At 35.2% G+C, this 25,189-nt stretch overlaps 1 protein-coding gene across 1 annotated transcript in view; it reads right to left on the bottom strand.

Moving 5' to 3' along the window:
• Nucleotides 1-25,189, bottom strand: part of kdm4b (lysine (K)-specific demethylase 4B) — a 64,992-nt gene that overhangs the window by 12,707 nt on the left and 27,096 nt on the right. The window contains exons 9-16 of the mRNA XM_079891432.1: nt 19,751-19,947; nt 18,426-18,661; nt 15,876-16,057; nt 14,558-14,681; nt 9,866-10,044; nt 9,000-9,189; nt 1,428-1,504; nt 1,297-1,352 (exon numbers count right to left, since the gene is read on the bottom strand). Of these exons, the coding sequence (XP_079747558.1) occupies nt 1,297-1,352; nt 1,428-1,504; nt 9,000-9,189; nt 9,866-10,044; nt 14,558-14,681; nt 15,876-16,057; nt 18,426-18,661; nt 19,751-19,947 (1,241 nt within the window). The remainder of the gene's footprint in view (nt 1-1,296; nt 1,353-1,427; nt 1,505-8,999; nt 9,190-9,865; nt 10,045-14,557; nt 14,682-15,875; nt 16,058-18,425; nt 18,662-19,750; nt 19,948-25,189) is intronic.

Below are 25,189 nucleotides of genomic sequence, written 5' to 3'. Positions count from 1 at the left end.
CGTTTTACATATAACCACACGAGACAAATGTTCGTTTTACATCTAACCACACGAGACAAACGTTCGTTTTTCATAACCACACGAGACAAACGTTCGTTTTTCATCTAACCACACGAGACAAACGTTCGTTTTACATATAACCGCACGAGACAAACGTTCGTTTTACATATAACCACACGAGACAAAAGTTCGTTTTACATCTAACCACACGAGACAAACGTTCGTTTTACAACTAACCGCACGAGACAAACGTTCGTTTTACATCTAACCGCACGAGACAAACGTTCGTTTTACATTTAACCGCACGAGACAAACGTTCGTTTTACATCTAACCACACGAGACAAACGTTCGTTTTACATATAACCACACGAGACAAACGTTCGTTTTTCATCTAACCACACGAGACAAACGTTCGTTTTACATATAACCACAAGAGACAAACGTTCGTTTTACATCTAACCGCACGAGACAAACGTTCGCTTTACATCTAACCACACAAAACAAACAGAACATCAACTTAACATCAACTGTTTGTTTAGAAAATAAGCGTTAAATGGTTAGTTCACCCAAAAATGAAAACTGTCAGTAATTACTCTCCCTCGTGTTGTTCCAACCCTGTAAGACTTTCGTTCATCTTCAGAACACAAATGAAGATATTTTTGATGAAATCTGAGAGCTGTCTCACTCCTCCATTGGCTTCTCTGTAACTAAAACTTACCGGCCCAGAAAGTTAGTAAAGACAATGTTTAAAATAGTCCAAGTGACTACAGTGGCTCAACCTTCAGTTTATCAAGCGACGAGAATACTTTTTGTGAGCAAAAAAAAAAAAAGACTTTATTCAACTCTTCATGTTCTTCTGTGTGGGCCTCTGAGTGAGTTCACGAGTGTAACAGCGCAGCACTTCTGGGTTGTACGTCAGAACGGAGGCTCACTATTATATATCTCACTATAGGCCCACACAGAAGAAAATGAAGAGTTGAATAAAGTCGTTATTTTTGGGTTGTTTTGCGCACAAAAAGTATTCTCGTCGCTTGATAAACTTAAGGTTGAGCCACAGTAGTCACTTGGACTATTTTAACGATGTCTTTACTAACTTTTCTGGGCCGGCAAGTTTCAATTACCTAGCAGCCTATGGAGGAGTGAGACAGCTCTCAGATTTAATCAAAAATATCTTAATTTAAACTGTCTTACAGGGTTGGAACAACATGAGGGAGAGCAATTACTGACAGAATTTTCATGTTTGGGTGAACTATCCCTTTAACAGATGCCTCGTAATAGAGTTTAAGATATTAGACCTGTCATCTGTGGTTTTCTTCAAAGCTCCTCCTCTTAAACTGCACAAACAGCAGGCCTGCAACCAAGAAAACAATAATCAACGCAACGCTTTAATGCAACAATAAATGAGTGAAATGTGTTCAACACTTACGGCTGTCCACTCCATCGAGGTACATCGAGAACACATCCAGTCTTCCTGTTTCGTCTCGGGATTGACTCCATAACAACCTGACGGAAAAGAAAGCCAAAACTTTATTTATTAAACTGTGTGCGATTCACCAGTGTATGTTATTTTCAAAGATACAACAGTTTCTGGAATTTTTCTATTAAAAAACATCTTTCTCTGACATAGTTTGATACAAAAAGAATGAACAAAGAGTTCAAATTAAGAACAAACGTCACAAAAGACAGGAAAAAAAAGAAACGAACGGAAAAATCTGCCAAGAAACCAAATAGAAAAAAAAAAAAAAAAAAAAGACAGAACAAACTTAAACAATTGACAAATGAAACTAGAAACAGACAGAACAAACAATTCAGGGTTTCTGCAGGGTTTGGTCAGTCAAATTTAAGACTTTTTAAGGCCTTTTTATGACCATTATGATTGAAATTTATGACCTACACGAATTACGAAAAATTAATTCAAATTCCTTTCAAAAGTTTTTTCTTTAATTGACTTTCATTGAAAGTAACAAGATGTATTATTTAAATGCCTAAAGACAGCTTTGAATATATTAATAGACAGCAGTATTCTTGATACTGATTATTTGCAACGGGCTTGAGCCAACTACTAAACACACCAGACTTTAAAGGCAGACTGTTGCTTCTAACAGGGTTTCTGCAGTTTTCAGTAAGTCAAATTTAAGACCTTTTTAAGACATTTTAAGTCCATAAAAATTGAAATTTAAGACCTACACGACACATTATCCAAGTTAGATAGATAGTTACATCGGGATCATTAGAGTATCTATCTATCTATCTATCTATCTATCTATCTATCTATCTATCTATCTATCTATCTATCTATCTGTATATCTATCTATCTATCTAGGATTATCTGATGTGTGTGTGAGAGAGAGAGGGAGAGGTAGATTTTTTTTTTTAATAGAAAATTGTACTTTTGCATATTATACTGTAAAAACACAATTATTGTTGATTTTAGTTGATCATAGTTGATCATAACTAGAGAGGAAATGATGAGATGATTAAAGTGACCAAAATGATCACGGTTATCACAGAATCCTGTTCAAAAAGTACTAATACTACAGAATGAAGTCAATTCAACAAGTTTTATGTCGAAAAACAGCAAATAACAAATTGATTAGCATCAATATGCACTTTTTGTTTACGTAAACATTTGAAAAACCATTAAAAATGATGGCCAGATTTTAAAAGTGTGTCTTGCAACATGTTATCTACTAACATGTACAAGTTCAAATAAAGTTTTGACAAAAAAAGGTTTTATACAAAGATAAACCTCATATTTCAGCCTTTTAATGATTTTTTTATAAAAAGAATGAGGCAAAAAAGATAAATTACTGACATTTACACATTAGCTTATATTTATTAGTAGTGTTTGGGTGCACCCCCATCCTTCACGTTGACTGAGCTTTCAATGTTGTTATGGAAAGGGGTGATTGGTTGGTTCCTGTCACATGACCTGCGGTGCGTTTGCGGCATTCTGAAAAGTTTAGATTTTTTTAATCTCGATGCACCTGGTAAAAAAATTAGCGCGTTGCTTCAATTATGAGCGCGCTTGCCGTGCGCCTACATTTGAACAAACTTGAGCGCGCAAAAGCCGCGATATGTGAACAGCCTCTGGCGAGCTAGCTCATATCAAGCCAAGAGCGACTGGTAGCACGCGAGCGACGTGTTGGAGACCCCGCTTTGTAGGCTACAACTCCATACTTTTTTGCTACTTTGTAATAACTTTCTGCGGCCAGCGTTTCTGGAAATGAACGAGGGTAAACACTTTTTTTAGACCTGACTAAATGAAATTTAATACTTAGGAAGAAAATCTGGCCGTTTTTAAGACTTTTTAAGGCCTTAAATTTAAAGTTCAGAATTTAAGACTTTTTAAGACCCTGCGGAAACCCTGATATATACAAAATAATTCTACCAAACACAAACTTTTATTTTGGATGTGATTAATCGTTGCCCAGCACTACAAAAAACATCAAATTTAAACTTCTCGTTGAAAAAAACGTAACGCTTATGACTGCTATCACTGAACATTCAGTTGGAAATAAGTCTTAAGAATGTGTTACGATGGACATTTCAAGTCTGTTTTACACCTTTTACATTTCCAATAGAGATGCACCGATTACAATTTTCTGGGCCGATTCCGATTTCCGATTTTTCATTAAGTTTGACCTGCCGATACCGATTTCATTTTTTCTAACCACTTTACAGCACACACAAATATTTATTTTATATCTTTTCTGTAATAGAACATTTTACAATTTGCATAGTACATATTTTTTTGAACAGATAAACTATCCAGGTGTGGGTAATTCACACACATCTAAAGTGCAGTGTTATGGAAGAACCATTTCCTTTTCACATTCAATATCCAATCATTTTTTTTATATATGCAAACTAACCGTCTGTATGAAAACAGGGAATGACAATAAAATAATATATAAATAAAATAAATATAGCCTTGCAGTATAAAGATATTTCTCAAAGCACACACACACAGGCCTATTGCAATCACTTGTACACACTGAATAATGAAACAAGTTTAAATGGGTACATTTTCTATAAATATTAGTCTTAAAATCGGCATATGTCAGACTGGCCGGCCGGTCACGTAAAAAACGGCCAATTCCGGTCACCAGCCGATCAATCGGTGCATCTCTAATTTCCAACCAATTACACAAGCTGTACGCAAACTGAAACCTTCCCATTTGAAACTCAAGGATGACGTTCACTCTGAAGGTGTGTGTCGCCGCGCGCTGTTTCCTGTAATCACACCCTTCGATTGCAAGGCACAGGAATGGACTGTGATATTGTGCGAGCGATCGCTTTAGAAGAAACGCTCCAGCTGGAGGTGAAAGCTCACAAATGGAAAGCCCGTTTTGACATGCTGTCATTTCCCCCTCGTCCTCGCCTTATCGAAATCACCAGCTTTCAGCGGCTGTGCCCCCCTCATCCGCGCAGGTAAACACCAGCAGCGGGAAGCACGCGTTCAAGCCCAGCTCGAGCCATAATGGCCTCCGCCACGGCACACGGGACACAAACACAGCCTCCGGGCATTAGTTTAATATGCAACACGCACACACGCGCAAACACGCGCTTATACACGTTCAGGAAAGTCATTTTCATAACCGCTGGAGGAATGTTTGTGAGTTCAAGCGCTTACAAAACCAGGCTAGCAGAAAATAGCATCAAGAAATGAGGAGGCAACGACAGCACAACTAACAAGCTGTCTTTCACTTCACGAGCTGTTCAAGGCTTTGGAAAGCAAACAAGCCAGAGGTGTTGTTGTTGTTTTGTAGTCTTTTTTCCCCCCTAGCACGGTTCAACCATTTTGGACGGCGGCTCGTTTCACTTCACGGCCTGTTCTTCATGGCTTTGGAAGGCAAACAAGCTAGAGATGTTTAGGGTTGGGTATCGGGAACCGTGGATTCGAAAAGACGAGCGCATTTCGATTCCTCTGTGTGCATTTTAATACGACTTTAAACCATTCAAGCACAAGAAGACCCGCTGTTTTTTTGTGCTGTGCTAACATCCAAAATGACGCGCGCACAGAAAGCCGCCTCTCATACTGAATAATTGGGCTGGGACGATACACCTTTCTCCCGATTTGATACTATCACGAAACTTGTGTGCCGATACGATCTGCATTGCGATTCTACAAGTATTGCGATTCAATATTGCAATTTTTTTAACACCAGACCATCGGGAAAAGTTAAATCATACACTTGTACAGACTGTACATGATGTATAAGATGAGTCATATTTACAAAAACAAATCATTACATCTTTCTGAGTTTTATTTCAGAAGCATAATACAGGACTACATTCTCTTTAATAAATTATTCAATAACAAATACATTTTTCAGGGCTGCCAACTTTTGAGTTTAGCTTGGAGTGAGGGGGGGGGGGGGGGGTATGTAAAAACAAATATTGCATCACAATAAGTGTAATTGTGATTGTCAAAACATTTGGTAACTAAATAGAATTTTATGAAGTTTAGTGACAACATGTTACAATGTTTACATTGTACAATGACTGGTAGGATACAGTTTTTATTATTGCTTGACAAAAATTTCAAGATTTCAATTTCATTCTTGTGATTTGATTCTGATTTTGATTCAATATTGACTAATTTGGATACATGTTTATTTTAAATTTTATTAAAAAAAATAATCTCACCTAATGCTGTAAACATAGAGGGCCCAATCTTCTGGTATTATTAAAGGTTAAAAATAACAAATTAAATTAAATATAATGCAGTTTTTGTTATAATAACAATTATTTAATGACATAAGTAAAAATATAATAAATATGTAATATAGTGCTCAGCAAAATCTCCTCTCCAGCTATTTTTTCTATTCAATTAACATTTATTAACATCTATTCAATTAATTAGCTTTCCTGAGGTAAATGTAACGTTATGTGACATAATTGTTCTCCTGCTGTTATATTGACCTCTTTCCGTGGTTGAAAAACACTAATTGGTCGATATTATGTATACTTTCGGTAAGTTGTACTGCATCTTTAAATAAAAAAGTAACAGATGATCGGTTCACGTGCACTTGAACTGAGGCGCTCAGCGATCTGTCACGTCACATTTACAAGCGCCAAACGAATTTTTGTCTGAATTTCGTAATAAAATTGACGGAATCTAAGAGCTGAGAATTAGTTTAATATTAAAAGTACCTCTTTGCTCCGCAATTTTTCTGTGCGTGAGAAAATGGATGTGTGGCGTGTGAAAAGTGTCAATTGCGTGAGTCTAACGCTCAATGCGTGAGAGTTGTCAGCCCTGATTTTTTAATAGTCACTTGTTGCCACTTTGTTGTTAAGCGTCAAGTTTAACTGCTTCTATTGTTCTCATTTGTAAGTCGCTTTGGATAAAAGCGTCTGCTAAATGAATAAATGTAAATGTAATAACAATACTTTCACTAAGTAACACAGTAACTGTAGGACATTTAAAATAACTCAAGCAGAAATAATATACAGTATCACATATATCAGCCATTTTAATCAAACGTGGGTCATCAGGTGAGATTTATGAGCCAGAAATACCCGTTTTAAGAGCTGTGCTTCTTTACAGAAAGCTTGAAAGGAGGTGACAGAAACGGTGTGCTTATGAAAAGTGTGTTTATGAACCAGCGACAGCTTTAATTAGTTTGACAGAGTGAAAACAGAGTGACGGTAAACTGATTAGTGCATCTAAAAGCAGACTAATATACGCCAGCTCATCCCAGAGCAATCACGCTCAGAGGAACCAACTTAAATACGAGCCGACATACGGCGAGTCGAACTTTCCAATCCGACGACTCTGGAAAGCATCCAAGCGAAACGCTTGTGTTATTTATAATAAATATAATTATATATCACGGCCGAATGCTTCAGGAAAACACAGAAACAATCAAGCAAAAGTTGAAGTGAAATAGTTTCATCTCAACTGTCATTTTCGTTTAAACGGGCCAATCAGAGCGCGGCGTCGCTCACACACACACACACATACATACATTCTAATTGGCTACGCGGCTTAGACTCGCGCCGAAGAGAAACAAACCACTTTTGGCGTGTGTGTTTTCCTCTTCTGGAGTTTTTTTGCCTCTCTAAATAAATAACAGCGCTGGAGTTCAGCCTGACTGACGGTAAATTGGCTGGAGTGACGTCCGGGTCTCCGTAAGAGGCTCTCGAGGGCCCGGCGACGAGATAAAGAGACAATCAAGGGCGTTTATTAGCACACACTCCTGACTGACAGACAGAAATATGTGGATAGGCGTGAAGGCTGAAGATACAAATGTGATTTTGAAGTGAACTACTTCTTGTTTTAGGAGCATGGCTAAGAGAACAGTGCAACACTATTATTATCTATCTGAAAATGTACTGTTCATTCATTCAAAATGATCTAGTGTACATTTCTTTCAGGGAAAAATGTGGCGATTTGACAAAATGAATTGCATCATAATATTCTGAAGTGTTGGATATATACAATATACACCTTGTTACAGAAAAACTGAAAGGTCATTATTATATAAATATATATCATTTTTTATTTATATTACTATGTTCTAAAAATAGATTCAGTATAAATTTTTACAGGAAAGAATGAAAGGAAGTTTTCACTCATCGCACAAAAAAGACAAATAATGCATTATATTATATTATACTATATTATTTACTTTACAGAATTTATGTTATATATTTAATTTGTTTTATATCATTTTTTGTTTAAAAAATGAAAGGTCTGTTTAGAAAATGTATCAAAAAATAATAATAAAAAATATATTTATTATTATTTCTACTAATATTACATGAATTTTATGTTTGGCATTCATTTTTACAGGAAAATGTTTTGAATCTTTTTTATATATACATATTGTTATATGTAAGAAAAAAAAAAGGGTTTGTTTGAGTTGTCCAAAGAAGGATTATTTTTAATTAAATAATAATAATAAATAACAAATCAATTAGTTATTAACAAATAATAATAAATACAATTCATTATTATTATTATTTTTATTCACATTACATACTTTTATATTTATTCACATTATATAAATACATTTATTTATTCTTAATGATAAATAAACAATAATTAAAAATATAAATAAGTTATTATATTAATCTGCTCGGCATCGTTTTTTGAAAACCAGCAAAAAAAAAAAAAAAAAAAAAAAAAAAAAAAATTATATATATATATATATATATATATATATATATATATATATATATATATATATATATATATATATATATATATATATATTAGGGCTGTCAAATCCAAAATAAAAGTTTGTGTTTACATAATTTATGTCTGTGTACGGAGTATAATTATTTTCTATATATAAATACACACACATGCATATATATATATATTTAAGAAAATGTGTTATTTATATATAAAATATTTATATATAATATAAATGATATATAATATAAATATATATACACAGTATATACATGCAAATATTTCTTAAATATATACATGCATGTGTGTGTATTTATATATAGAAAATAATTATACACCGTACACACACATATTATGTAAACACAAACTTTTATTTTGGATGCGATTAATCGTTTGACAGCCCTAATATATATATATATATATATATATATATATAAACATGGAAAAACTGTCAAGTACGGTCTGATATAAATTTTAAAAACACTGAGACATGGGAGTCAAAGGTGTTCATCCAGTACGTTTACATAGAAAATCGATTAAAAGCAGCGCGTTGTAACGCAAAAGCAGTTCTGTGTGAACCGACCACTAGCGTAACACGTCACTGCCAAAGCAGCTTTACAGTGATGACAGGAGATTACAGTAACAGAGATGGTTTGGCTTTACAGCAGCTCTAGAATAAAGTAATTGTCCAGCTAAAGTTAGTTTTGATTGATTTGACTGAGTTATGAACTTGGGGGGCCGCTAACACGACACCGCTAACACGACACCGCTAACACGACACCGCTAACACGACACCGCTTTAACTGTCTGTCCTGCAGAGCGTTTGGATGATGAGAAAGATGCTGAACTCACTGGCGTGGACCTGAAGGCCACAGCTCCCACAGGACAGGAGAACGCTGGTGCCGTCGTCACCGATGTGGGAGTTCGACGGCAGGGGTTCAGTGTTTTCGGCGCCGGCGCTGAAGCACATCTCCGGAACCAGCGGACGGGTTCGACACCCGACCCGGGACGTGTCCGAGACGTGGAACGAGTCCTTTACCGGCTAAACACACACAAAAACACATGAGAGAGATGAGCATGTTACAGTGGACCTACAGTCAAACCCAAATGTATTCAGACACCTTCAACATTTCTCACAGTATCACAGTTTATTCGCTGTAGTTTAGAAAATGTTAATGAAATATGAGCAGAACTCAGTTGATATTTGACTGGTTTTGTCCGTCCTTCTGTTAGACTGTCTCACACATGAATTATGTTGAATATCTGTCAGCTGTTAAATTTAACTACACAATTAGATAAAACCAGTTTAGCTCAACCAATCACCAAGCAATGCTTCGTTTTGTTCAGTCTGTGTGTAAAAAGAGCATTAGCAATTAAAGAAAACACACTTCAGCAAAACATGATCAGCTCAAAGTGTCCCAATCATTTCTGGTTTATAAATGTCACTGGTAGTCACTGTATGAAGAATTTTTGGGTATAATATGTCACGGTTTAATTTATTTTGCTATCCTCACTTACATAAATGAGCTTTTATCCTGCTTTGGTAAAAAAATATCACAAATTATTGAATGCTCAAACAAACATGATTCATTCCCCATATTTGGCAGTTGCAGCTCCTCTCTTCTCAGTCTGTCAGTAACGCTCGGTTTAGTTCCTGTGCTCTGATTGGCTGGCGGGAGCAGGGTGCTGTGATTGGTCGGCAGAGAAGCGCTCCTCACCTGTGTGTAGGGGCAGAACAGCGTGCACACGGCGCAGTGCGGCTCGATGGTCGCCATCGCTGCGTTGAACTGCTTCTCGGCGAGGAAGTTCGGCAAGCAGTTCTGCAACAGGTTCTGCCACAGATCCTTCTTGGTCTCCGGTGCCGAGCCTCCGCTCGCTGCAAGTCCTGAGTACAGCTCTGCAGGAGCACAGAGAGACCACACACACACACACACACACACACACGTAAGACACACTGCAAACGAAACGCTTCAGAAGAGTCACACAGAAATAACAGACACTAGGGGTGTAACGGTACGTGTATTCGTACCGAACCGTTTCGGTACAGGGCTTTCGGTTCGGTGCACGTGTGTACCGAATGACTGAATGCAATATTTTGTGTGGGGAACATAGGTACATTTTTGTGTTTCCACACGAACATATTAAGTGGCGGAAGTCTCCGCGTTCAGCGCAAATTCCGCCCTGCAGCTGATTCTAATGTTTTTTCCTATTAGACATGCTCTGGTTTTACCCGTCGTCACTGTAACAATGAAATAGACTGCATGGCGAAAAAAAGCTTTTCCGTTCCGTGGCGCGCGTGTGTGTGTGTGTGTGTGTGTGTGTGTCGACGACCCGCTGCGCTCTCTGCTCAATGTTCGAGTCCGTGTTTGCGCTGCGCGTTCTGCTCTGTCGTTAACGGCCCAAACACTCCAATCATGTACCGATCACGCACTGGAAAAGCAAAGTCCGCTCAAATAAGGTGAAATTTCTCAGTAGTAACTTAGATTTCTGTTTGCTGAGCTGGTATAGTCATGCTGGCAACAATGGTAAAATGACCTGCTCTGATCACATGCTCTGGTAATAATAGCTTTGTACTATAGCTTTGGACTATATTTTATTTTGATAATTATTAAAAAAGTGGAAAAAATAAATCTTAAATTGATTATGTTGATTGATTACTGAAAAATAATAATAAATTAATATATTTGTTTAATATTATTTTAATATAGGGCTATTTTCTGTTCCTGCACTGTAATCATAGTTATTTATTTATATTTTTCATTATATTTTATTATGTGATATTGGTTTGAGACTGAGAGTGTTTTATTTAGTGGAGAACTTTGCAGCAGTATTTTATTTCTTATTCTTTTTTTATTTTATATCTATTTTATTATATTTTATTAAAAAGTGTTTAAAAAAGTGTAAACAACTTGTTAAAAAAAGTTTATAGTAATAAACAACCTGCAGTTTAATGTTTGCATTTCTTTCCCTTACTGTACCGAAAATAAACCGAACCGTGACTTTAAAACCGAGGTACGTACCGAACCGTGATTTTTGTGTACCGTTACACCCCTAACAGACACATAGGCGAAATTTGCGGGACGAGCTGTTCCTGTTCTGAAGTCCATCATAAAAGTGCATCTATCCATGAGATGTGAGTGTGTGTTTGTGGAGATGTGTGTGTTTGTGGAGGTGTGGAGATGTGTGTGTTTGTGGAGGAGTGTGTTAGTGGAGATGTGGGTGTTAGTGGAGGTGTGTGTGTTTGTGAAGATGTGTGTGTTTGTGGAGATGTGTGTGTTTGTGGAGATGTGTGTGTTTGTGGAGATGTGAGTGTGTGTGTGTGTGTGTGTGTTAGTGGAGGTGTGTGTGTTTGTGGAGATGTGTGTTTGTGGAGATGTGTGTGTTTGTGGAGATGTGTGTGTTTGTGGAGATGTGTGTGTTTGTGGAGATGTGTGTGTTTGTGGAGATGTGTGTTTGTGGAGATGTGTGTTTGTGGAGATGTGTGTTTGTGGAGATGTGTGTGTTTGTGGAGGTGTGTGTTTGTGGAGATGTGTGTGTGTGTGTATGGAGATGTGTATGTGTGGAGATGTGTATGTGTGTGTGTGTGTGTGTGTGTGTGTATGGAGATGTGTGTGTGTATGTATGGAGGTGTGTGTGTGTGTGTGTGTGTGTGTGTGTGTGTGTGTGTGTGTGTGTGTGTGTGGTTTGATGCCCCTCTGTCCTGTATTTTGCCCCCTACAGTGACAGCGGGCGGTGCCGGTTTACAGCTGTCGCTCTGTTCATAACACACACGCAGACAAATCAATAACCGTCTTTCAGCCGCTCCATTTTATGAAGCGCTTGTTGTTTGTGGCTGCTTTCTTTCATTCTTTATTGCTTTTGCTCTTTGTGCTCGCAAGTACACGCTCTCACAGCAAACAAACAAACTCTCCACCAAACCAGAACACTCAGAAATGAAACGTGTTCTAGAAACATTCATATTGGAAAAACTAATCTAACTTTGAACAACTTTCTCCTCAGTGAAAAATTCACCATCAGACGTTTATCTAGGATGACAATATTTCTCGTATTACCAAAACAAAACGTTTATCTACAAAGAAACAAGCGCAACAGTTATGTTATTTATATAAGAACAGACATCCAAACAATTTGACCAAGATTGAATTTTACGAATGTCATTTATGAAACTAGCACAACAAATTAAAGGATAACTGTCGCCAAAATGCAACCTAGGGTATTTTTTTGTTAATCTACCCGAGGCAAACTTTCGTTTAAAAGCATAACTAGAATTAAAACGCCACTTTTAAGTTTGACCGTATTTTCGTTTCAGGTCACTAAGCTTTAGGAGCTTTCCATCTTTACTCTCCTCCCTGTTCCGTTGCATTCGGAGATCGACTATTTTTGACTGACAACATATAAATCGATTTAATACGACCGGCATCTATAAAAGAGGAGCAAAACGAATTCGCATAAATCTTTCGTAACTGTTTACGCAAGAATGGTTGTACGAACAACCTTAAGAACATCATTTGATTTTTTATATGTTATCTCGATTGTCATTTTTGAAACGTGCATGCAAGAATGACCTCATAAATTTACGTACGTCATTTTATTTTAAGGACGTAAATTCCAAACTTGATAAAACACGAGCAAATCAAGTTCATGAAAATCTTTCGTAAATATATTCTTACGTAAAATGTTGAATTGAATCATAAAAATAACATAAGAATGGTTGTACGAACAAATTTAAGAACATCGTTAGACTTTTTGTATATTTCGAACATTTTTTAAACGTACATGCAAGAATGGGTTCAAAAATGTACATACGTCATTTTAAGCACATCATTGCGAAATTCATGAAAATCTTTCGTAAATATATTTTTACGTAAAATCTTGAACTGAATGTGACAATTAAGATAAAAAATGGTTTTATGATCAATTATAAAATATAATCAAATTTTACGACCGTCACCTAAAAAAATAATGTGCAAAACGAATTCGGGTAAATCTTTCGTAACAGTTTACGCAAGAATGATTATATGAATAACCTTAAGAACACTTAGACTGTTTGTATATTATTTGTATATTATATTGTCATTTTTTAAAAGTGTATGCAAGAATGACCTCATCAATTTACGTACGTCGTTTTATTTTAAGGACGTAAAATCCAAACTTGATAAAACGAGCAAAACAAGTTCATGAAAATCTTTCGTAAATATATTCTCACGTAAAATTTTGAACTGAATCTGAAAAATAACATAAGAATGGTTGTACGAACAACCTTAAGAACATAATTAGACTTTTTCTATATTTCGAACATGATTTTTGAAACGTACATGCAAGAATGAGTTCATAAATTTACGTACGTCATTTTAAGCACGTCATTGCGAAATTCATGAAAATCTTTCGTAAATATATTTTTATGTAAAATCTTGAACTGAATGTGACAATTAAGATAAAAAACGGTTTTACGTACAATTATAAAATATAATCAAATTTTACGACCGTCACCTAAAAAAATAATGAACAAAACGAATTCGGCTAAATCTTTCGTAAAACAGTTTACGCAAGAATGATTATACGAATAACCTTAAGAACACTTAAGACTGTTTGTATATTATTTGTATATTATATTGTCATTTTTTAAAAGTGTATGCAAGAATGACCTCATCAATTTACGTACGTCGTTTTATTTTAAGGACGTAAAATCCAAACTTGATAAAACGAGCAAAACAAGTTCATGAAAATCTTTCGTAAATATATTCTCACGTAAAATTTTGAACTGAATCTGAAAAATAACATAAGAATGGTTGTACGAACAACCTTAAGAACATAATTAGACTTTTTCTATATTTCGAACATGATTTTTGAAACGTACATGCAAGAATAAGTTCATAAAATTACGTACGTCATTTTAAGCACGTCATTGCGAAATTCATGAAAATCTTTCGTAAATATATTTTTATGTAAAATCTTGAACTGAATGTGACAATTAAGATAAAAAATGGTTTTATGAACATTATAATATAATCAAATTTTATGGCCGTCACCTAAAAAAAAAAGAAGAGCAAAACGAATTTGGCTAAATCTTTCGTAACAGTTTACGCAAGAATAGTTGTACGAATAACCTTAAGAACACTTAAGAGTGATTGTATATTATTTGTATATTATATTGTCATTTTTTAAAAGTGTATGCAAGAATGACCTCATCAATTTATGTGCATTATTTCAAGGACGTCATTCCGAAATCTATCATAAATATATTCTTTCGTAAAATGCTGAATTTAATGGTGACACATGAACGGTTTTTACAAACAGAAATCTGCTTGTTTCATGAATGAGGACCGAAATATTAATAATCCATTTTTCATACTGAGAGTATATTTCGCTTCTTGGTCGCGCACTGATGATGTCATGAAAGCAGTACCCACCCTCATCGCTGGAGTTTTCTTGTTTGACTATGGAGTGAGGCGAACGCATGGGCGGCTTGCTGAGCGGATGCCTTCTGCTCTTCTTCACCTCAACCTTCTTCTTCAGCTTCGTGAAGGGACTCGGCTGAGAACAATACAAAACATACATTTGACAATCATTTACCGCAATGTTTAAAGTCTGTAGACCAGAATTAAGGCGAGACACTACAGGTGAATAGGGTAAAATTTTTAACTAGCAGATATCACCATGAAACTTTCCCAGTTGATTACCTACATTAAGATGAGAAAAAAATGTATTACAAGTTTTCTGTAATTTAATGTTTAAATATGCAAATTAGGCAATATCTAATTAAATATGCGCTAATTTGCATATATTTAAAAAAACGAAATCTGAGTATTGGATAAAGCCAGGTTAAAAATTATTTTTTCATTGTGTTCACATATTAGATGGGAAAAAAATTACAGAGGGATTCATGGATATCTACTTTTGTTATCCTGTAAATCAGAATATACTGTCAATAGCCTTAAAGGGGTGGTTGACTATGATTTCACTTTTCTGACTTTAGTTAGTGTGTAATGTTGCTGTTTGAGCATAAACAACATCTGCAAAGTTACAACCCTCAAAGTTCAAAGCAAAGGAAGATATTTGCTTTTAAATAAATAGTTTTTTAAGGACTACAACAAACGGCTGGTAGGGACAGACAAAGTGTAGTAAAATAAAGACTTAAATGTGTATTTCTGACTTTTTTTCCCACAAGTCTGAAAGAAGACATGTTATTGAAGACAAATATCCAAATATCTCAAAATTGACCAGTAAAAAAAACAACGTTTTTGCCTGCCGTGTCTCGCCTTAAAGGCTGTAAAAACTAGGGATGCGTGATATATCGGCCACCATATCGGTATCGGCCGATATATGTTCATTTTTAATGTTATTGATAAATAATGTATTATTTCCTTCAGCTGAGACACTTTAGATGTGCACTGTTCATCATGATGGTTTTGCTTGAAATATGATTGGAACCACATTGAAAAGGAAAATACAGTTCAGTGCAACATGTGCAGCGCAAGTCTGTCATAGGCGGCATTAAATTATGTTGAGAACATTGTTATAATTGTGTGATTGGGACATGGCTTTAATGGTGAGGCTTTTGTTTTTGTAATCAGGCTCTCAAAAATGATATAAGAATTTGGATTTAGATTTATCAGCCAATATATCGGTTATCGGCTTTCAAATATAAAGGATTATCGGTATCGGCCAGAATGTTGGTATCGGTGCATCTGTGGTAAAACCCCTTGCGGATCAGAGAAACTGGCTCACCTGCAGGCCGGACAGAGGGTCGGCTCCGTTATTCTGGGTTTGCATTTCGTTCACCGAAGCGAACTGCTCAAACGCCTGCTGGAAGGAGATCTCGTCGGGATGCTTCGGCTTCTTCTTTTTCCTCTTCTTCTTCTCTCCATTTTCCGGCGGAGGATCCTGCAAATCTGTTTTTCCATCTTCACCTGGTGAACGACAACAAAGATGAATGAATGAAGTCGATTCAATGGTATTTTCTGTCCATTTTGTCATTCATCAGCTGAAAATCAACATGAAAAATGTGGATGATCTAATAATTATAGGTTTCACTTTGTATTTATGATGTTATTGTAAGATTTGAGCACAATCAAGCTGTACAAAAGATGTTTTCCTTTCAAAAACTTGTCGTTCTTCCCTTTCAAAATGCATCAGGGGCTTTCATCAAACTCAAGGCGCTTTTTAAGGGATTGATTTCACGAAAAAAGGTTGAAATCACTCACATTAAGATGAAAATGCATCTTTTTGCATTAGTATTCTTCTGCTGCGCGGGATTTAAAGGGATAGTTCACGCAAAAATGAAAATTGATTTACTCACGTGTATAAGAATGTATATGACATTCTTCTTTCAGACGAATACAATTGGAGTTATATTAAAAAATGTCCTGGCTCTTCTAAGCTTTATAATGGCAGTGAATGGGTGTTTCTGTTTTGAAGTCCATAAAAGTGCATCTATCCATGATAAAAGTGCATCTATCCATCATAAAAGTGCATCTATCCATCATAAAAGTACATCTATCCATGATAAAAGTGCATCTATCCATCATAAAAGTGCATCTGTCCATCATAAAAGTGCATCTATCCATGATAAAAGTGCATCTATCCATCATAAGTGCATCTGTCCATGATAAAAGTGCATCTATCCATCATAAAAGTGCATCTGTCCATCATAAAAGTGAATCTATCCATGATAAAAGTGCATCTATCCATGATAAAAGTGCATCTATCCATCATAAAAGTGCATCTGTCCATCATAAAAGTGCATCTATCCATGATAAAAGTGCATCTATCCATGATAAAAGTGCATCTATCCATCATAAAAGTGCATCTATCCATGATAAAAGTGCATCTATCCATGATAAAAGTGCATCTATCATGATAAAAGTACATCTATCCATCATAAAAGTGCATCTATCATGATAAAAGTGCATCTATCCATCATAAAAGTGCATCTGTTCATGATAAAAGTGCATCTGTCCATCATAAAAGTGCATCTATCCATCATAAAAGTGCATCTATCCATGATAAAAGTGCATCTATCCATCATAAAAGTGCATCTATCCATCATAAAAGTGCATCTATCCATGATAAAAGTGCATCTATCCATGATAAAAGTGCATCTATCCATGATAAAAGTGCATCTATCCATGATAAAAGTGCATCTATCCATGATAAAAGTGCATCTATCCATGATAAAAGTGCATCTGTCCATCATAAAAGTGCATCTGTCCATCATAAAAGTGCATCTATCCATCATAAAAGTGCATCTATCCATGATAAAAGTGCATCTGTCCATCATAAAAGTGCATCTATCCATCATAAAACTGCATCTATCCATCATAAAAGTGCATCTGTCCATGATAAAAGTGCATCTATCCATGATAAAAGTGCATCTATCCATGATAAAAGTGCATCTATCCATGATAAAAGTGCATCTGTCCATGATAAAACTGCATCTATCCATGATAAAAGTGCATCTGTCCATCATAAAAGTGCATCTATCCATCATAAAAGTGCATCTATCCATCATAAAAGTGCATCTGTCCATGATAAAAGTGCATCTATCCATGATAAAAGTGCATCTATCCATCATAAAAGTGCATCTATCCATCATAAAAGTGCATCTATCCATCATAAAAGTGCATCTATCCATGATAAAAGTGCATCTGTCCATCATAAAAGTGCATCTATCCATCATAAAAGTGCATCTGTCCATGATAAAAGTGCATCTATCCATGATAAAAGTGCATCTATCCATCATAAAAGTGCATCTATCCATGATAAAAGTGCATCTGTCCATGATAAAACTGCATCTATCCATGATAAAAGTGCATCTATCCATCATAAAAGTGCATCTGTCCATGATAAAAGTGCATCTGTCCATCATAAAAGTGCATCTATCCATCATAAAAGTGCATCTATCCATGATAAAAGTGCATCTGTCCATCATAAAAGTGCATCTATCCATGATAAAAGTGCATCTGTCCATCATAAAAGTGCATCTGTCCATCATAAAAGAGCATCTATCCAATCTCTCCATCATAAAAGTGCATCTATCCATCAGCATTTTTATGATGGACAGATGCACTTTTATGGACTTCAAAACAGAAACGGCCATTCACTGCCATTATAAAGCTTGGAAGAGCCAAGACATTTTTTAACACAACTCCAATTGTATTCGTCTGAAAGAAGAATGTCATCTACATCTAGGATGACTTGAGGGTGAGTAAATCATGGGCAAATTTTCTTTTTTGGGTGAAGGTTTCAATAAAACATGTAAAGGCTGGTTAGTGTCACCTCCTCCCCGGAGCGCTGCTTCGGCCTCGGCCTGCTCCTGCTCTTCCCTCTCCAGCGCCTCCAGCGTGAGCATCGCCTCCTTCGCCATGCGCTCATCCCGCTGCTGCCGCCGCTGCTCCTCGCGCTCCTCCACCTTCCGCATGTACTCGCTCATGTCCAGCTCCACCCCCTCCTCCGCCAGCACCTTCACCTCCTCCAGCTTCAGGCGCCGGAACTGCTTCACCTTCGCCTGAGACCTACAGCAAACAATGCAAACGGAGAAACCACTTTCAGTTTGAACCAAAGGCTTTCACACTAGTAGTTATGTTATAGATAGTTTTATTATAGTTAGTATCTAAAACCAAAATCATAAAAATAAAAAAAATTCTGGTACATTATTGGAAATAAAATTTACTTTATTATATACTTCTATAAAATATATTTAAACATACAAGAATATATATATATGCTGGGCAACGCAATTAATCGCATCCAAAATAAAAGTGTGTTTACATAATATATGTGCGTGTATATATTTACATGCATGTATATATTTAAGAAATATTTGCATGCATATACTGTACATATATAATTTATATTATATATAAATATAATCATTTTATATATGAATAACACATTTTTCTTAAATATATACATGCATGCGAGTGTATTTATATATACAAAATAATACAGTACACGCACATATATTATGAAAACACAAACTTTTATTTTGGATGCGATTAATCGTTGCCCAGAACTAAAAAAAAAAAAAAAAAAAAAAAAAAAAGTAGTAAAAATACTACTTTTAAATGGACTTTGATTGACAGGCGATCTGACCAATCATAATCCACCATCCACCATTTTTGTCCGACAACGCAGTCAGGAAACGTTGGAGGATTTGAACTTGAGAAACGGAGTGTACTGACGTCTTTCCGCGGTTAAAATAACACTCCTTCATATGTTCATTCATGTTTATTTGATGCTATAAATGAACGAAGGAAGAGATGATCGGTTCACGAGCACCTTTAACTGAGCGATCTGTCAGACACATTAAAGAAAGAGCCTCAAAACAGTATTTATTGTTTAAATTTCTTTAAAAAATGACCAAATTTGAAAGTTGAGACTTTGTTTCATACTAAAAGTACCCTGGTCTGTCCTGTCAGTCAGCGTGTTGTCAGTGTCTTCTCCGCTCCGCGATGTATTCTTCATTGCGTGAGAACATGCTGTGGCGTGAGAGAGGCGTGGCTTGTCGGACATAGCAACAGTAACTAAAGGGGGCGGGTCTTTGCGAACGGTCAATTTGACTCGTAAAAAGTGGAGGTTTGTTTTGTAAAAGTATTTGGCACCTGCGCAGGAGCTTCTCTCGGTACGTGACTCTGTTTTTCCTCCAGTGCTCCAGCTCAGGGCTGGTGAGGCTCGTGGGTTTCTGGTGGTCCAGGACCGTGACGTCCTTCCCCTGTTTCCACTGATCGTAGCGATCGGGCTGCAGACAGCGCACAAACACGTCCATGGAGATCTTCACCATGTCCTTACGGCACGTGCACTGCGGAAGAACAAAAACGACTCTAAATAAACAATATCGACAGGTGTAAAACAGACAGTCCTGATTGGATGTGATGTGACAAAATCTCAGCCAATCAGAATAGGTTAGTTCACAGTGACACTTTGGACCAATGAGATTCCACTGTGGGCGGGGCTAAACGGCACAACAACGGATATTTTACGCTGCTAATAAATAGTTCTGATGATGTAAACAATACATTTAACAAAGCTTCAAAACTGGAGGCGAAAAACAATTAAATAAAAAACAAAACAAAAATTATACTAATTATTATAATAAAATAAATTAATAATATAAAGTAATAATATAAATAAATATTGTGAATTACAATACATAACATTTTAATATAACTTAGTAGTGGAATATTTCTATAAAGAAAAATCTAAAATTGAAAAAAAAATAATATTCTAATACATATGCAAATTACCTAAAATTACCTTAAAAAAAAAAAAGCCTGTCAGCTACAAAATTTTGTACAATCCTGCTAATAATACACAAATTAAACAAAAAAGAAATACAGTTGAAAAGTTGGAGAGTAGATTTAAAGTAAAATACTTTGATAATAATAATAATTAAATATATAATACATTATTCTAATATGCAAATGACCTAAAAAAGCCCTTAAAAACTAGAAAATATTGGGGTTGAAAAAGAAGAAACGGTCCAGTTCAGCTGCACGAGTAAAAGCTCAGAGTCAGACTGTCGTGTCAGAGAGATGATGGCGAGGAGAATGAAGGCAGACGTGATGATTAGATGAAACACGTCTTCATCATCCAGGTGTGCAGACGTGAGATTATTAAATCATCAGTGCTGACGACTGCGACGGGGAAGAAACAGGCTTTTAATCGCAGAGTTTGTGCTGAAGTGAAAAACGCAACATCTCTCAATCAACACCGCGAGTCGGAGAAAGAGAGAGAGAGACGGATGAGAAGAAAAGTCATTTTCCTGAGAGCTGGAGTCGGGTGTATTACATCTGGCCCTTATTTCCAGCGCTCGCTCGAGCTGCTGTTCAATTACCAGAAACATTCTGCAGCTGAAGAGAAGACAGGCTAACTCTAAGTGTGTGTGTGTGTGTGTGTGTGTGTGTGTGTGTGTAATGACGGCAACAAGCGCTATTCTTCACTCGCAAATGTCAACGACTCGCAGCAGAACTCCAGGGTCTGGCATATTATACTCAGAAATGCAATCGCAGCTCGACCGGAAGGATCCGAGTCCACCTGGAAAACTGCGGAGAACAAGCCACTAACACTGGAGTATTGATGAGACTAACATCAGCAGTGTAACACAAACACAGCCTAACCAAAAAAAGAAATATAAATAAATATCATTTTATATATATATATATATATATATATATATATATATATATATATATATATATATATATATATTCCACTTGGTAGTGGAATATTTCTATAAAGAAAAAGCAAAAAAAAAAAAAGTTTGTACAATCCTGCTAAAAATACACAAATTAAATAAAATACAGTTGAAAAGTTGCAGATTTAAAGTAAAATTGTAGTGAAATACTTCGATAATAATAATGAAATATATAATACATTATTCTAATATGCAAATGACCTAAAAAAGGTAATTTAATGACCTAAATATATATATATATATATATATATATATATATATATATATATATATATATATATATATATATATATAGAACTAAAAAAATTGTGTGCATTGTGATTATTTTAGATTGTAACAATGAAAAATGAAACTGGAAAGAACAGGGAACAGATAAAATAACAACAAAATAAAACAAATAATAATAATCATATGCATTTAAAAAGTGGCAACATATATATATATATATATATATATATATATATATATATATATATATATATATATATATACACACATATACATATATATATATATATATATATATACACACACATATACATACATACGTATACAGTATATATATATATGTGTGTATGTGTGTGTGTGTGTATATATATATATAACAGTTTTCTATTTGAATATTTTTGAAGATGTGATTTATTCCTGTGACGCAAAGCAGAATTTGTTCAGGATTCATTAAAGAATAAAAAGCTATATAGAATCTATTATATAGAAATTATTTGTAACATTATAAATGTCTTTACTAGAATCTTACTTACGGTAAACTTTTGCACAGATGTGTTTTTATATATATATATATATATATATATATATATATATATATATATATATATATATATATATATATATATATATATATATATAAATATAAATAAATAAAATGTGTGTGTATACATATATATATATATAGCAATTTTGTGTGTGTGTATGTTTGTATACTAAACCAACACATTACAGATTATAACAATGAAAATATGAAACAACAAACAAATGATAATAGAAGACAAAATGTTACAGTGTAAAATGAAAAAAAGAACAAATGATTATATCCACACTGGAGTCTCTGAGATCAGTGTCTTTTATTGCTTTATTCCTCACCGCTAAATGAATAAATGGAAACGGAGTGACAACGGAGGAACCGATCAGTCGGCCCTGAAGAGAGCAGAGCGATGATGCTGCGCCTCACGTCTGAGAAACACGCTAATAACTCGCTCTCACGAGAGCCGTGTGGACGTGATGCAGGTGTGTTATCACTAGCATCTTCATTCGTTCAGCGGCTTCTCGGGATCTCAAACACACACTGACTACAAGAGATGGGTGAAATATTCACATTACATTCACAATGATGTCAAATTAAGCAATATCACAACACTTTTAAGGCGCTAAACACAGCCATTAGACTAGTTTTACAGTCTGACTCGTATGTTTTAATAGCATTTGATTTAAATTTTAAACAAAAAGCCACAGAGCCAGTAAATTCAACTCATTTCTGTGAATCAGTTCAACTTTCTCCAATTCAGTGATTTGTTTGAGGCACCACAATGTTAAAAAATATGGTAAATATGTTCTATTTATGACTAAGGGTTGATATATCGGTGCATATAAACTACAATTTAATATAAATCATATATTTACACCATTTTTCTTTGTGTTCATTTAGTGTAAAATATGCAATAATGTCTTTTGAAAGTAAAACAAACGACACAAAACACACTTTTATGGCATTTTAGATCAAATACTTCAATATTATTGTGATTATTGTTCATTTAATTATATTTATAGGGCGTTTAATCATATTTAGGGTATGATTAGACGACAACAAAGTCCAAATATGGAAACGTTTTTTCTTTTGAGTTTTCTGCATACGACAATATTATCAAAACGATTCTTGTTCGCACAGATCTGCGAAAACGACAAAAAAAAACGCTGCATTCTCCTGCCAGGCCAGTAGATGGCGACGTAAAGAAACTATGCGCTCATAATAAGGTGCGCACGACATCAGCGTTTTCACAAATTCTCGTTTTCGTAGTTTACATTGAGACGATTGAGACTACAAGATTTGCGGTTTCAGGCCCAAAACGCCATTGTCGCGTAAACGAACGACCAAAACGCATAAAGCGTTTTCTGTTTAAAGTTGAAAACGGTGTTGTGTAAATGGCCCTCCAGATGCATTATTGCTGTAGTCCACCATTTTCACACATAAAATATTCTGCAACATGCCAAAAATCCGCGTTTTGAGATGAATGTGCAGGTTTAACGACCTCTGACTAATGAGCTGCTCTATCAGAACTGAGCTAATGACGAGGACCGTGAGCAGATTCTCACTGAAGACGCTCTGCTGTTCGTGTTTAATTAGCGGATGTTGAGCGTGTGTCTCTGACCCTCTCGTTCTCACACACTCGCCACCGCCGAGCTCTCATCTCTTCAGATCTCTACAGTCACCACACAACATGCAAATCCACACATGTTAAAGTTTAACGTCTGTGTATTGCGTATAATATATATATATATATATATATATATATATATATATATATATATATATATATATATATATATATATATATATATATATATATATATATTATACGCAAAATGTTAATGTAAATATTTCATTATATATATATGTTATTATATATATGTTTCATTATATATATATATATGTTAAAGAACAAAATAAAAGAATTAAAGAAAAATGATGTGAATGAACAAAAATGGAAAAAACAACATTTGTTTTATTACTTTTATAACTTGTATTGTTTAATTAATACAAATTCAGGTATTAACTAAATGTTAATTAAAAAATAATTAAAAAGTCAACTAAATTAATGAAATTAGCATATGTTTAATTGAAATAAAAATGTAGGTAAAAAGTAGTGTTTTGTTATTGTGAAAACAAACTGATGAATAATATAGATATGAAATAAGCCCCAAAAATTGTTGAAAACCCATAAATACAATCACTTTCAATGACATAATTGCTTATTACTTTTGACCAATAGGTGGCGCTGACACCAAATTGACGTGGTGTGGTCAGTGTGAGGTGACAGTTACACACACCAAGTTTGGTGCCAATATGCCAAAGCCTAGCAGAGATAAAGCCTCAGATGCAGTTTGGCATTATGCCAACATATTCGTTGATGCGGTAAACGAAAACGGTTTCGTCTATTGGCACGAAATCCATACATTTTTGTCGAATTCGAATTCGAAAAAGAATCAAGATGGCGGACAGGAAGTTCAGCCAACTATGGCAAAATTGGTATAGATGTTCTCGGCATGATCCAAGGAATCTATCAAGACCAGTCTTATGATAATGGGCTAAACTAATCAAAAGCTATTGGCATTTTAGAAATTTCATTTTAACCAGAACATGGCACTGCTACAAAACCTTTTGAGTATCTTCAGGCCATTCTGTCGAAGACACATACCAAGTTTTGTAACGATATGCCAATGCGTTCGTAAAATATAGCATTTTACGACAAAATTCAAAATGGCCAACACACAAAATGGCAGATTTGGTAAAACTGGGTATTGTTCGACTCGTTATGCCACACCGAATCTAAAGAGACCAGTCTTGTTATTTTTGGCCAAACTATACAAAAGCAAAAAGAGCCGTTTTTTGACCACTAGGTGGCAGAATGAATGAAGAAAAATAAAAACTGAACGAACAAACAAAAAGCAGCAAACAAGACTGAACTACTGAACAAACAAATAAAAAGAAGCGAGAACGAAAGGATGAATTAAAGGTTGTGAAGAACTAATTAACGAGCTTAAGAACAAACAAACAAAGGATGAATAAAGAAAGGAGTGTGTGAGCGACGTCCGTGGTGTGAAACTCAAACAC

The sequence above is a fragment of the Squalius cephalus genome (assembly GCF_949319135.1).
Source record: "Squalius cephalus genome assembly, chromosome: 13".
Taxonomy (NCBI): domain Eukaryota; kingdom Metazoa; phylum Chordata; class Actinopteri; order Cypriniformes; family Leuciscidae; genus Squalius; species Squalius cephalus.
The sequence above is the reverse complement of the archived record's forward strand: the minus strand, read 5'-3'. Positions and strand labels throughout refer to the sequence as shown.